Source organism: Electrona antarctica (assembly GCF_951216825.1).
Source record: "Electrona antarctica genome assembly, chromosome: 6".
NCBI classification, from domain to species: domain Eukaryota; kingdom Metazoa; phylum Chordata; class Actinopteri; order Myctophiformes; family Myctophidae; genus Electrona; species Electrona antarctica.
The window spans coordinates 30,295,841-30,311,005 of record NC_136811.1 but is presented as its reverse complement, the minus strand read 5'-3'; the positions used below and the strand labels follow the sequence as shown (position 1 = coordinate 30,311,005).

Here is a 15,165-nt window from a genome sequence, read left to right as displayed (position 1 = left end):
AATGTGCAGTCAATGCAATTTTATATATTTTAACCTATGTGTAGTCAATGCATTTAAATAAAGTGCAATATGTACCTACACAAAAAGTTCACAGCTTATCATATGTGATAAACGTGTACCAAACAGTATTAAAGTGCATGGCATTTAGTAACCATTTGAAAGCATTTGGGTAACTAGCATCAGGGCAATGTGATCACTGTGGTAACAGTGAAAGTGATCTTAAGCATTCTTGGATGTTCTCTAGTCTAGGTGTATTTAAAAAATATAGTCAAATTCATTACGTTTATGTAAATAATGGAGATAAACTATGAATCATTTTGCTGGGGATCCCCTAGAACCCTCTCAAGGACCCCTGGGGGTCATTTGACCCCACATTGAGAAGCTGCAGACACACTATACCCAGTCTGAGTGACCAAATTTGAAGCACACGGTCAGTCACAAACTGACCACCTACAGGCCACTACCCCCGTAGTTAACTCGACTGTACCTATCTCCATAGAACGTAACCAGTAGGTTTATGGATGGAGGGATGGGATCCGACATCATCCGAGGGATGGAGACAGACATTCACTGAAGGTCCTTCGCTTTTTCAGTAGGGACCCCAATAACGACAGACAGGTGGCGCTGGTTCACTGCCAGTGATCGGTCGCCTTGGAGGGCTAAAAAAGTTTATACTGCCTTGTATTTTACGCAGGCGCAGAGCATGCTGTTTGTCCAGTTTCTCTGGTTGACTACCTGTGTGAGCCGAGGTAGACTAGTTTCGGTACCGGTGGGAACAAGAAATGATAACGGAGGTTGTGGAGTGGAGGACGAGGCTTTGTTCCACTGGAAGCTGACTTCCCTCGCAGGTGGTGTGACAGAGGGGTCCCCACTGCAGAACGCGAGGCGGGATTTCTCCGGCATTTCAGAGTTCAGAGTCGAAGCGAGCGGACACTGTTCGGCAGGTGCATGGGAAAGGACACGGCCGGGGCTTGCATTTCCGTTCTGTGAGTGAGTGAATGCACTGTCGGAAATCAACTGGTTGGTGGCTCAGCGGTAAATGTGTATTAGTTGAATTAGTATGCGGCTGAAGTCCACAGCTGCTGCCGACATCCAGCTTGGGGATTTATCGGCAGCCCTGAAGTCTCCGCCGTGCCTACTGAGTGACTCTTCGCCCCGGGGAGGTGGCAGAGCAACAGGACCCCGTTTACCCACACTCGGTGCCGGTTTTCCGGCGCTGTGAGCGAGCTGCGCTCAAGGAACACGGACCTCCTTCCTTGCATTGTGGATCGGAAAAAATGATGGGCTTTCTGCGCAGGACGTTCAGCCGCCGTTCACGGAGACGGTTTCAGGCCACGGAACGGGACGAACGGGACGGTAAAGGAGGAGGAGGGGGAGGAGGAGGAAGATGGGCAGCCGGGAATCCGGTGCTTCAAGCTCATCAGCAGCAGGTCATCCACGCGCCCGCTGTTGTAACCGGGGGGTCGGCCGTGCATATCCCGGCGGCGGGGACCGCACGGACCACCATCACTTGTCGCGTCCTGCTACTGGATGGCTCGGACGTCAATGTGGATTTGCCTGTGAGTGCAGTGAAGCCCGCCTGGTGTTGTGACAGTGGCTCTGTGTTTACACTGACTGACCGTGTGTAGAAACACACAACCCCATGACACAGGATGAGGGAGAGGGACACTACACTAGATTAATTACAATTTACAAGAGGATATATACTATATGGAAAGCTCACAGATTCATTCAAAGTTAAACTTGTCAGCTGCTCACCGTCAAAGTGTGTGTGTGTGTGTGTGTGTGTGTGTGTGTGTGTGTGTGTGTGTGTGTGTGTGTGTGTGTGTGTGTGTGTGTGTGTGTGTGTGTGTGTGTGTGTGTGTGTGTGTGTGTGTGTGTGTGTGTGTGTGTGTGTGTGTGTGTGTGTGTGTGTGTGTGTGTGTGTGTGTGTGTGTGTGTGTGTGTGTGGCCGTCCCTCTTGTACACAGAGGGGTAAGCTACAGATGGTGTCATGATCAGCCAGCTCATCACATTACTTCCCCACTCTGACTACTGGGAAGGCAACAAACCCCACGAGGGACAGGACGTGTGGGGGGGGGGGGGGGGGGGGGGGTTCAGGTCTATGACCCACGTTCCCTTCTGTCCGAAGCCTACCACTCCTGTTCATTCTTTTATTCTCAACCTTCTTTTGTCATTTCACCATCACTCCATTGCGTCATGTTTCCTCGAATCGTACATTGTTGATTTGTCATTTTCCTAATCTCCTTTACTCTCCTTGTCACTCTGTTCTTTTAATTTTCCAGTCCTCTCTCACTTGCTCATCCTCCCTCCATATAATTCCTTCATAGTCTCAATTCCTCTCCATCTGTCTTGTGGTCTCTGCGCTGCTATTCCCCAATTCCCTGATTTGATTTATCATTGTTGGGACCCTGTGACATGCGTGCATGATTTCCAGTGCAAGAGGGGTGGGTTGGCCTGTGTGTGTGTGTGTGGGCTTGTGTGTGTGGGCTTGTGTGGTAAGTCTCCTCTCATGAGATGTTTTCATTTTGAAGGTCATGTGTGTCAGGGAAGCTGTTGCATGCGTCACCCTTACAATGCTTTGCATTCATAATGCGCTATCGAGAGAATCAGCCATGTTGAAAGAGGCTCTTCTGCTGTCCTACAAACAGTCCCAACAGCAACAACATAACAATAAAATCAACAAGTATTGGTAAATGCATTGCTGTACACTAACATCCTCAGGGTTCATTTAACTCTGGGAGTGTAAAAGAATGGCTTTGGGTCTAGGCTATTTGTACACTTTGTGTGTAAGTAGCACTGTGGATTATAACAAAGCAAAATGACACATTGCTGTCGCTCAGTCACAGGTGGACTGGAACAAGTCTGTTCATGTCCTGTGTTATCCCACAGGGATTCATATACAGGTGCACTGAATGGAAGACTATTATTGAAGCTTGTCTGGTAGATTAGGTTAATTTTGCCTGGGCACAGCTATTGCATAGTAGAGAACATGAACCCTGGGTTCCTTTCCTGATAGGCAAAGTTTTGGGGACACTGAGTATGTACACTCATTTGATAGGAGATTGTATTTGAACTACTGCACAGTGCTAGCTGAGTGCGCATTGTGGTAACATTTGTCCCATTTCTCGCACGCGCGCACACACACACACACACACACACGTGCACAAACACACACGTGCAAGTTTAAGCTAGTTATTAACAGACAGGAGCCAAAGTTCAAGGCTGTCATCTTTCTCTCCCCACACCCTACAAACATACAAGTTCTTTATTCAGGACATGTTTTGGACTAGAACATTCAAAGGGATAAAACGCCTGCACACATTACAAAAGGAACATGTTTAGGACACAGTGCCTCTTGTGCAGTGTATGTGCTGCCCAGGCTCATGTTCTGTGTGTGTGTGTGTGTGTGTGTGTGTGTGTGTGTGTGTGTGTGTGTGTGTGTGTGTGTGTGTGTGTGTGTGTGTGTGTGTGTGTGTGTGTGTGTGTGTGTGTGTGTGTGTGTGTGTGTGTGTGTGTGTGTGTGTGTGTGTGTGTGTGTGTGTGTGTGTGTGTGTGTGTGTGTGTGTGTGTGTGTGTGTGTGTGTGTTACAAAAGGCCTGTGTGTGTGTGTGTGTTACAAAAGGCCTGAATAAGGGCCTTTCCCTCAGGGATTGTCCCTCTCATCTCGACCCAGATGCAGACCTGGTCCTCTCAGACGCGCGCGCAGACACACACACACAAATCACCTTCAGTTCACATCTTCACATGCACCATAAGTTACTTTGTTCCAGTTATGTTCCACTAGTTAATTCTGATCAGGCATTGTTACTGTACATTGCAGTAATCCATTATTACTGATACATTTAGAATTTAGAATGTCCAGTTTAAAGACACATTTAATCAGAAACAAAATAAGGCACAATAACTTAGATTCCTCTACGACTGAGGCTGTAAGGACTAAGGACAGACGGCAGTCGTGATAAGAACAGACTTGGGGATTAATTGTTCTATTCATTGTTTTGTGTGTAGAGCAAGTCAAAGGGACAGGAGCTTTTTGACCAGATCATGTATCATTTAGACTTGGTGGAGGCTGATTACTTTGGACTGCAATACATGGATCCAGAGCAAGTTTCAGTGAGTACACACACACACACACACACACACACACACACACACACACACACACACACACACACACTGTTGATCAAGTACTTGCTTTCAACGCCAGGGCATAAGACCTGATATTTTCCTCTTTCACCTTATTTTGTCCTCTCTCTCAGCACTGGCTGGATATGACCAAACTCATAAAGAAACAGATTAGAGGTAAGTTAAACCATTTTCTAGATATGTGTGTACAGTATATTTGTAATTTATGTGGAGGCAGGTGAGCTGGGAGCAGGTGGCTCATTATCAGTTGTTGACATGGCGATTAACATGTGCATTACCCATGTTTGCTTTACCAACTTGGGACCGAGACGTGAATGGCGTCAGAAAGAAAAAGAGAGGGGTTGAACAGATCTGGACACTGTTATAGATTCTGATTCAGTCCGCACGCACGCACGCACGCACGCACGCACGCACGCACACACACAGCCTGCACCGCTCACACAGGTTGGACTCCTGTGAAATCAGATGGAAGGCCAGCATGGTGAGCTTTTGGAACAGGTTGCTGGGCCTACCAACAAGTATGGTGGCTAGCCAAATCCTTTATTGGGACCTGTCCGTGGAAGGGTAATGGGTCTCTGAAATATTAGATTTATTGTGTGTGTGGTCTGGAAGAACAGTACTTTCAAAGAATCACTGTGAATGTGGAGGAGTTCAAAAACAGAACCCAAGCTTGGAAAGAAGAAATCTGGCAAAAGCCAAAATTAAGAACTTATTGTTTATTTAAAAAAGACTAAATGTGAAAAATATGTTAAGTTTAACTTAGAAAAAAGTTGGAGGTCACTGTGTGCACAGATACGTTGTGGCATTTTGCCATTGCACATTGAAACAGGAAGATATAGGGGTGTTGTTGAGGAAGACAGGATATGTGAATACTGTGATCTGAATGAGGTGGAGAACGAAATCCATTTTATTTTGTTTGAAAAAGTATTGTTTGAAAAAGTCCACACCCCTGATCTGAACTTGGAGTGTGAGAGTGATGCAGTGGTTGAGTTTCTTTTTCACCATGTTTTCGCTTTCTCAGAGTATCTTTATAGGGAATGGGATAGGAGGCGAAGGGTGACGTCACTGACGTACGGTATAACTAAATTGTATTATAGATGAATTTATAACTGTTTTATAAATTGGTTATATATTCCATGTACAGGTCTGTGGGTGGGTTTACTACTACTTTCTGTAATTTGAATGAGTTGCTGGCTGGCCTTGTTTTGTTGAGTGCTGGCGCTTTGGCATGGGGGGTTCAGATCAACATAGAATGAATTCTGTACTTCCCATATAAGGAGCATGTCTTGAGTGTACAGGGTTTGATGAGGTCAGATCAACATATGGAATGTCAGAACAGGTCCATACAGTATATGAGTATAGAGTATAAGGGTGGTAGCGGGGACATTCTCTTGAGTGTACAGGGTTTGATGAGGGCCCAGGTAGGGCTGGGCCTTCATTTTCGGCCTATTGAGAACTCCAGTTTTCGCAGGCTGACGGGCACTAATAACTTTGGGGCAGGACTAGGGGTTTGAGGTCAGATGAGTTGCTGGCCAATATTGATGACATGGGCTTAACTGCAACAGCAGGTCGCATTTACTGTTTATCCATCCCTGATGATGTCACGATGACCTGGGCACCATATATGGGGGTTGATGTCACGTGATGTCATGATGAACTGGCACCTGGGGCTTGCCTGGGGTGACCAGGGGGCTGATGTCACGTGATGTCATGATGACCTGGGGGCTTGCCTGGGGTGACCAACCAACACACACTGACGGGAAATAATACATTATGATATTCGTTACATCTGATAGCTGTTGTTTTGGTACAGCCTATCTTGTTATGGTTCAGCTTGTCCTTGTAGTAGCTAGTATAACTATAGTTAGACCTGTGCTATTTGGCAGAACTACCTTACCACCGACATGAGTGCTATTGTACTTCTCCACATGATATCATGTATATAAAAGCATACCCATCACCCCTAGAATATTGTCTAGACTCCTATTGCCTCATCTATTCACTGATTGATCCAGAATTCCATGAATAACCTCCAGACCACACCACAGTTTAATGATTTTGTCTCCCTTGAGAGTTCAAAGCCCAGATTTCTTTAACTGAAGTGTGCAACTGCTATTCCTAAACTAGATTTTGTATTATGTACTGTACTGTATCTGTTGTCCTTTTGTCTGTTTTAACGTGCTCTAGTGTCTATATTGATTCTATTCTATACTTTTTGTAATGGTGTGATATCTTGGCCAGGTGTCTCTTGAAAAATTGATTTTAATTTCAGTGGAAAAAATTAATCTCTCTATAATCTCTGTATAAATTATGTATATTATTACTTGATGCCTTTACTCAGAACATAATGACATGAGTCTCATAAAGTTCCTCTGGGCTTTTCTCTTCCCTTGTACTAATAGCCCTGACACTTTGTCTTTGTCACACTAGACTTACTCAGTCACTCTCTTTCGCTCTCATTATCTCTCTCCCGCACACGCGTGCGCGCACACACACACACACACACACACACACACACACACACACACACGCGCGCATACTTCTTTAATATTTTTCCCCGTCTTTGTTTCTTAGATGGTCCTCCATGCAGATTGTTCTTTAGAGTGAAGTTCTACTCCTCAGAGCCAAATAACCTGCATGAGGAATTTACCAGGTACCACACTTACACATACAGTACAGTATACACCACTGGTTCTCAAAGTGGAGTCTAGGAAACCCCAGGGGTCCTTCAAGGGGTCCCAAGGGGTCCTTGAAGGGGTCCCAAGGGGTCCCCAGCATTTTCAAATGGTGGTCTGTGGCCAAATACATATAAATTTGGGGGTACATATAAATTTGGACATGAAAATATTTGAGCACCACACGCACACATACACACACACAGAGCTCTCCCCTGAGTCAAATGTAAGACGTCCAAGGGGGAAGATGGGCTAATTACTTAGCTCCTGTGGGCAGATTGTAATCAAGGCCAAGCGGACAGAGAGCTGTTAAGACAGATAGTGAGGGTGTTTGAATCGGACCCATTACGCACATTACTGCTGTTCATGACATTTCTTCTGCCTGACATTCTGTTTTCTTTTCATTCTCTTTATGTTCTTTCCATTTCCCCCACAGGTATCTGTTTGTTCTGCAGCTCCGACAAGACATTCTGTCCGGCAAGTAAGCAGTTCCTGATATTGCTCATTATACATGTACTATAATCTGATATCACTAATATCTGTATTGCTAACCATAGCTCACAACCCTATTCTGGGCTTGTCATACTTATAATAGGCAAACATTCGGCAGCCAAAACGTTAAAAAAAGTAGAACGGCTACATATAGAGTTTTAGTGGTTCACCCAGAAGTAAATTCCTTGCAAGTGGAGCAGAATTTGTGATATACACAAAAATGCATATATAATTATATAATTGTTCGCCTTGCATGTGTGCGCCACTGCGCGCGCGCACACACACACACACACACACACACACACACACATACAGTTGTCACGTTGGGGTAACACTGAAGTCTGCAGCGTATTCAGTAAAGTCGTGAGTGTTAGTTTTTACAAATGTTCCTGCAAAGGTAAGAATGAACACACACACACAGAGAGAGACAGCGTGTCTCCCCTCTCCCTCCCCCTGGTTCTATCTGGGCCATGGCTCCCCTGAGCTGAGCTCCATTATGAAGGCCACTTATTTTAAGAAAAGGGCTGCTCTTCTCCTTCTTGACACACACACACACACACACACACACACACACACACACACACACACACACACACACACACACACACACTTTTGTGCTTTCTCACGTTCATTCCTTTTAAAGCTATGACAACAATACAAAATGCATGCATTCGTGCATGGGACTCATTTGTCACACCTAGTGTCAACGCTTGTCTTTCCAGGTTGAAATGTCCATACGATGTGTCAGTAGAACTTGGGGCCTATTGTTTACAGAGTAAGTAGACTTCATCCAAAGACTGCTTAATTTCTATAAACATTTACCAGAGAGTATGACTTTATTTGGTAACGTTTTAATTTCACAATTGTAAGCACCGCCTCCTTCATATGATACTTTGATGCTCTCTGTATTACAAACTCGTGTGTGTGTGTGTGTGTGTGTGTGTGTGTGTGTGTGTGTGTGTGTGTGTGTGTGTGTGTGTGTGTGTGTGTGTGTGTGTGTGTGTGTGTGTGTGTGTGTGTGTGTGTGTGTGTGTGTGTGTGTGTGTGCGTGTGCGCGCGCCTTTGTGTACTATTGCTACTTCTACTATAATCTCTAGCTCTTGCCACTATTACATAATACACCAAGTGCAATAATTCACATTTATTAATTGACTTAACCATATCACCCATCTTGGCCTCTACATTGTATAGTCTATATATTTATCTTAACTATATTTATGTGAACTTACTTGCTGTTTCTTAATAGTGTCATAATTCCGGAATTTCACTTATGCGCAAACATACCTGGCAATTAAAAACGTTGTGATTGTGAATGTGATTGTGTGCAGGTGAGCTGGGAGACTGTGATCCTATGGAACAGTCTCCAGAGCTTGTGTCAGAGTTTCGTTTCACTCCCAAACAGAGTGAGGACATGGAGGCAGACATCTTCAGCAAGTGGGTTGAGCTCAGGTGAGGTTAAAGCTGTTATGGAAGAAGTAGGCTACTCATATACCATTATATATTCATCAAAATCTGCAAAGTAACTAGTTACTAATGCTGTCAAATAATTGTAGTGGAGTAAAAAGTGCAATGTTTTCCTCTGAGACAGTGGAGTGTCAAGTATTGGAAAATGGAAATACTTATACTAGTAAAGTAAATACCTCAGAATTTTACTTATGTACAGTAGTTGAGTAAATGTACTTAGTTACTTTTTACCACTGGGTTAAAGGTTATCTATCAGTGAGTAATCAGTTTGTAGTCCATACAGGGCCAGGTCTCTCACTATGCCATTGTTGTCAGTTCAGCTGGTAAGAGGCATAATGTAGCCAATAGTTTGACCTTCATTGGGAGTAAACTGTTGGCCGCTGAATAGGTAAGGAAGTTGTTCCAACACAGACATTCTGCACCAGGTGAAAAGTCCCTCTAAACTAAAGTTCACTGTCCCGCCATTCTCCCAACTATCCCTCCCTCCGTCCCTCCGCTTCACTCTCTCTGGTCTATGTGAAGGATTAAGGGATTAGTCCCTGGAGGTTCCTGATTGAATCCAGGCAGTATTTAACCCTGCCAGACTGATCGCTCCCATCTCAGTTGAAATTACATTCACATATGCTGCACTTCATTGAGCCGACACCACACCGGGAGTCCGGGACAGAGCCATGCAGAGTTCCCGCCTCACAATCCCCCCTTTGGTATACCAAGAGCGAGGGGGAATTCAGATGGAGGCTTACCAGGAGTACTTCCCATAGATACATCCCTATTTATCTCTTCTTCTCATTGCCTGTGTGCTTTTATCCAGAGCCAGAGACACAGTAGGCTAAAGCCTAATATCTCCAGTGAAAAAGTCGTGCTCGACAGAAATAGCCGTATTTTTCAAATGGAAAATATAACACCGCAACTTGAGCAACATGTCGTACAAGAATAAATTAGGTTTAAGCAAGACGTTACTGTGTGTTCTTGTTCAGAGTGTTGTGCCAATGCCGTGCCCAGTATCTGAGCTGTGGGTGACTGATATGAGTGCAATGAATGCTATCTTGTGTATTTCTATTGTGAAAGCTCAGCTTAATGACTCATTGTGTGCACTTAGAGGGAAGAGCCCATCCCATGCTGAGATCGCCTTCCTCAACAAATGCAAATGGCTGGAGCTTTATGGAGTAGATATGCACTTTGTCAAGGTCTGTGTGCATATTATCTTCTGAATTATGTTTACACGTTGTCGCTGTCAGGCAGAAACCTTATTATCTCTCATGTTGTTTGGTAAATGAATGCCCTACTACTCCATCGTACAACATTGTCAAAATAATTGACGGTCTACAAGCTCAGTTGTGAGCTTGTACATCTGCTATATTTGCTTTTTTTCGTTTTGTTTTTGTAAGTGAAAGGGTTTAACGTCTAAGTGTCTGTGGGTTTTATGAATATTGAACGAATCAAAAGTATTAACAAGAGCTTGTGACTAAATAATAACTACACTGGAGACATTGGGACACAGGTTCTTTATTCCATTTCCTAAAAAGTACCTGTTTACAACATTTCCACCTGACAGCAACCATACGTTTTCAATAGCTTGCCTTACATGAATCAATATAATGAGTGAATGAATGAATAAATGAATGAATTTGGAGGGTGTTTTTGGTAATGGGTAAACACTTGTGAATAAAGCTATTTCCATTCGCTCTGTTGTGTCCTCAGGGGCGAGATGGAGGGGAATACGCTCTAGGCCTCACTCCCACAGGCATCCTGGTGTTTGAGGGTTCAAGCAAGATTGGCCTCTTCTTTTGGTAAATAGAAGAGGCATGGCAGCCATCATTACATTCCACCATAAGCCCGAAAATAGCAGACCTACAAGCTCACAACACATAGCATCCGTGACGTCTTGTGAGCTTGTGGATTTGGTTATTGTTGACACGGCGTGCGACTAATTATGTATCAGGCTATAATTAACGATAACGCCTTAGAAACTAACCAGTCCTTCTTCTGTATTCATGTCCGCTTTTGCGGTGGTGTGTGTCCCCCAGGCCCAAGATCACACGCCTGGACTTCAAAAAGAGTCGTCTCACATTGGTAGTGGTGGAGGATGACGATAAGGTACAGATTCCATGCCGAACACGTTCTCCCATACAAATGAGCACGCACACCTAGCTATGATAATCCTTGGGGCGGCTGTGGCTCAGGAGGTAGAGCAGGTCGTCCAATGATCCCTGGGTCAGCGGTTCGAATCCCGGCTCCTCCTGTCCACATGTCGAAGTTTCCTTGGGCAAGACACTGAACCCGACATTGCCTCCAATGAGTCGGTCGGTGTAAGCTTGCCACCATTGGTGTGGGAAGTGAGGACGCTGGCGTCGACTGTTCGCCGCTTCACCTCCCAATGTGTGAATGAATGAACCATTGTAAAGCGCTTTGAGCACTTGGAAAAGCGCTATAAAAATGCAATTCATTATTATTATTATTAATGCTAACAATAAATGGATTGTGTTGGTACTTAGATTCACATATTTGTCTCCACCAGGCCAAAGGCATGGTGAGAGAGTATGTTTTGCACTCCGTCCGTGTGTGTGTGTGTGTGTGTGTGTCCGTCCGTGTGTCCTTCCGTCCGTCCGTTACCAGCTAATCTCCGGCACCGTTAACCCGGTCGATGCCAAACTTTGCACACACACTCCCTAGATGCCAACGATGAACCTCTGCCCCGCATTTTCCAGAACGGCCTGTTATAGCGCCACCATGAGGCAGCTTTTCACATTTGTTACCTAAAACTGCACCGATCTGCGTGAAACGTTGCATGCACACTCCCTAGAGGCCAAGGACAAACCTTTGACCTGCATTTTCCGCATCTGCCTTTTATAGCGCCACCAGGAGGCTGACTTTTGTAAAACACATTTTTGGATATTACTCCTCCAGATTCTGTCCAAAAATCTCACAAATCGTTACACAGTATCTCTATGGTCATGTGCTCAAGTCGGATCTGTCCGATATTTCATATTCCACCCTAATTGGCTATAATTGCCTTTCACAGTTTGCAAGATTGCCCCGTTTTGAACAAAAGCCTCAAATCATGAACACAGCATGCAATTTACGTGAAATCTTTCACACATTTTCTTACTAGGCTGAGGAATATATCCCACCCTTTTCACATTGGCCTGTTATAGTGCCACCAACAGGTTGATTTTTGCAAAACAGGTTGATTGGAACAAAATGCCTCAAATCATCCAATTGCCATACAAGGCAAACATGTTTATATTACTACTAAACATTTTGCCAAACATCTCACACAGTCCTATCCTCCTGGTGGAGACCTGTGCCCAGAAGGGCACTTTTTCTAGTTCAAACTTTGTTGATTGGCTATTTTGAATTGCCAAAGTATTAAAATAGGGTCGTTATATGTGTGTTTTATATTAATAATAATCTGTCCAGCTAAAGATGTCAAATAATTGTGTTGGACTAAAAATTACAATATTTGCCTCTTGAGAAGAAGTAAAGTAAAAGTACCTCAAAATGTTACGGTGTTTGGTTACTTTCCACCCCTGGTTTAGGGACGCGAGCAGGAGCATACGTTTGTGTTCCAGTTGGACAGTGCCAAGAACTGCAAACACCTGTGGAAGTGTGCTGTGGAGAGCCATGCCTTCTTCCGGCTACGGCAGCCGACTGCAGGACAGGCCAGTCACAGTGACTTCACACGACTCGGCTCGCGCTTCAGATTCAGGTAGAGCAGTGATCCTCAACCTTTTTTTTTAATTTCCAGGACCCCAGTCTGATATGCTTTAGGCCACGAACCCCCATTCGTTTTTCTTTTATCCCTGGCTGGGACCCCAATCCACAACGTGTTAATTTAACTCTGAGAGTGTACAAATGGCACCAAATGTGCGTAAAGGTATTTTTCACACCGGGAGCGTGGTGAATAAACAAACTGAAAATGTGTTGGTGAATATTACAATATCAAACTATTAATTTGTAGTTGCCTCACTTCGCGTTCTGTGTGGATGTACTCCTAACACAAACAGCAGTTTGAATTGTGAATTAATAGCATGAAATATATGCCTTCCCGGAGTGTACAGAGCTTTAGGTCCATTTGGTCCCATTTGTGCACTCTCTGAGTTACAGTCTCATAAGGGTCTATTTGGACTCCTGTGGGCCTCTGTCCCAACATTGAAAACCACCAGTGAAGTAGAACAATGGTTCCAAAACCTTTTAGTTCGAGACCCAAAGGAGAAATTTGATGTCTCCCTGGTGTATCTGGAACGTTTTCCTCCAAATTCACTCGCCCCCATTTCTTTTGCGGACCACTCTACCCCACTCTAGTTAATGGAATTTATTTTGAATTACAGATATATATATATATATATATATATATATATATATATATATATATATATATATATATCTTTTAAAAGGAGTAAAGTAGGATATTTAAATACAAATGGGTCCGTGACCCTCCCACTGTTGGGAAACACTGAGGTAGAGAGCTAAAACCTACTCCAGTCTATTCTCTCCAGCGGCACATTGTTCACTTTGCAGGTTATGATTGACAGGCCTTAGAGGCTTAGACCACTGAGGCTGTAGTGAGAAGTGGGGCGGCATGCTCTTTTTGATGGTTGCGAGAACTTGTGACAACAGTGGCACTCTTCGCATGTGCCAACTACTAGTCTGTCACATTAAACAGAAGCCTCTGTATCTATGGTTACAGTGTGTCTATGGTTACACAGAGTTGTTCCTATGGTGACAGATCTTCGTTCATAGTAATGTTTGTTTTTCTTGTCAAACTTATCAGAGATAAGAGAAAAGCGTTATCTCGCTCAAGAGGTATCTTCCTGTCCGTGGCTTTGAGTGACAGGAACAGAGGTGGGAGTGTATGTGTGTATTAAAAAATAAATTGTGAGATATAATCTAGTTTTGCAGAAATGCGCTGTTCTGTCTTTATCTTGGATTATCTTTTTAATCCTTGGCTTGAAATTAATACATTGTTGGTTGTCACACTTGCTTTTGATCAGTGATTCTGGCGGGAACCCCTTTTGGTGTTTTAACCCTTCTGGACGGGAACCCCCTTTGGGATTCTGTACAGTATGTACAGTATTCAAAAATTAAATAAAAAAATTATGCTGCTATATAAAGATTTGAAGTTTTTCAGAAAACTTAGGTCAGGATTTAGAAGGCATTTTTAGAATCGGCCTCAGTCCAAAATGGGTTAAGGTTTCTGTTCCCAGCACTGAATGATGGCAGTCATCTATGAAGTCAGTCTTGTGTCTTCAGGCATAATCCAGGCACCTGTTACTGTGTGTGAACTAACCTTCGCTAAACAGCGTTGATTGTCTCCACCAGGCCGAAGGCATGGGGAGAGAGTATGTTTTGCACTCCGTCCGTGTGTGTGTGTGTGTCCGTCCTTCCGTCCGTCTGTTACCAGCTAATCTCCGGCACTGTTAACCCGGTCGATGCCAAACTTTGTACACACACTCCCTGGATGCCAACAATGAACCTCTGCCCCACATTTTCCAGAACGGCCTGTTATAGCGCCACCATGAGGCAGCTTTTCACATTTTTTACCTAAAACTGTACCGATCTGCGTGAAACGTTGCATGCACACTCCCTAGAGGCCAAGGACAAACCTTTGACCTGCATTTTCCGCATCTGCCTTTTATAGCGCCACCAGGAGGCCGCCTTTTGTAAAACACATTTTTTGATATTACTCCTCCAGATTCTGTCCAAAAATCTCACAAATCGTTACACAGTATCTATGGTCATGTGCTCAAGTCGGATCTGTCCGATATTTCATATTCCATCCTAATTGGCTATAATTGGCTTTCACAGTTTGCAAGATTGCCCCGTTTTGAACAAAAGCCTCAAATCATGAACGCAGCATGCAATTTACGTGAAATCTTTCACACATTTTCTTACTAGGCTGAGGAATATATCCCACCCTTTTCACATTGGCCTGTTATAGCGCCACCAACAGGTTGATTTTTGCAAAACACATTTTTGGAACAAAATGCCTCAAATCATCCAATTGCCATCAAAGGTGTATGAAGAAATGGCACCCTTTTCACATTGGCCTATTATAGCGCCACCAGGAGGCCACAACCTGACCTGCCCTGGTGGAGACCTGTGCCCCGAGGGGCACTTTTTCTAGTTTGCGCTGACATCGTGGATCTCCATACTGTATACTGTATATGGACATAAAACCATTGCCAACAATGTCAATTTGCACCGACGGCAGGGATTTCTACATAGAGGCAAGGCAGGCAGCTGCCTCCCCGAACTCAATTTGAAAAACATGACTGAGATTTAATTTTTTTAACTATTTTGATTGGCTCCTCGCCCGTTCCGCGTAGCGCGACTCTCCCCCATAGGAATACAAATGTAAGCCATTGTCTCATGGGGTGCTAGG

General features: G+C 44.2%; 1 protein-coding gene across 1 annotated transcript in view; it reads left to right on the top strand.

Annotated features, from left to right (window-relative positions):
• The first annotated feature begins 673 nt into the window (after positions 1-673).
• Positions 674-15,165, top strand: part of epb41l4b (erythrocyte membrane protein band 4.1 like 4B) — a 23,735-nt gene continuing 9,243 nt past the window's right edge. The window contains exons 1-11 of the mRNA XM_079504051.1: positions 674-1,559; positions 4,012-4,116; positions 4,263-4,305; positions 6,724-6,802; positions 7,261-7,305; positions 8,039-8,091; positions 8,645-8,765; positions 9,880-9,967; positions 10,482-10,570; positions 10,808-10,877; positions 12,320-12,489. Coding sequence (XP_079360177.1) covers positions 1,278-1,559; positions 4,012-4,116; positions 4,263-4,305; positions 6,724-6,802; positions 7,261-7,305; positions 8,039-8,091; positions 8,645-8,765; positions 9,880-9,967; positions 10,482-10,570; positions 10,808-10,877; positions 12,320-12,489 — 1,145 coding nt within the window. The 5' untranslated portion in view covers positions 674-1,277. The remainder of the gene's footprint in view (positions 1,560-4,011; positions 4,117-4,262; positions 4,306-6,723; positions 6,803-7,260; positions 7,306-8,038; positions 8,092-8,644; positions 8,766-9,879; positions 9,968-10,481; positions 10,571-10,807; positions 10,878-12,319; positions 12,490-15,165) is intronic.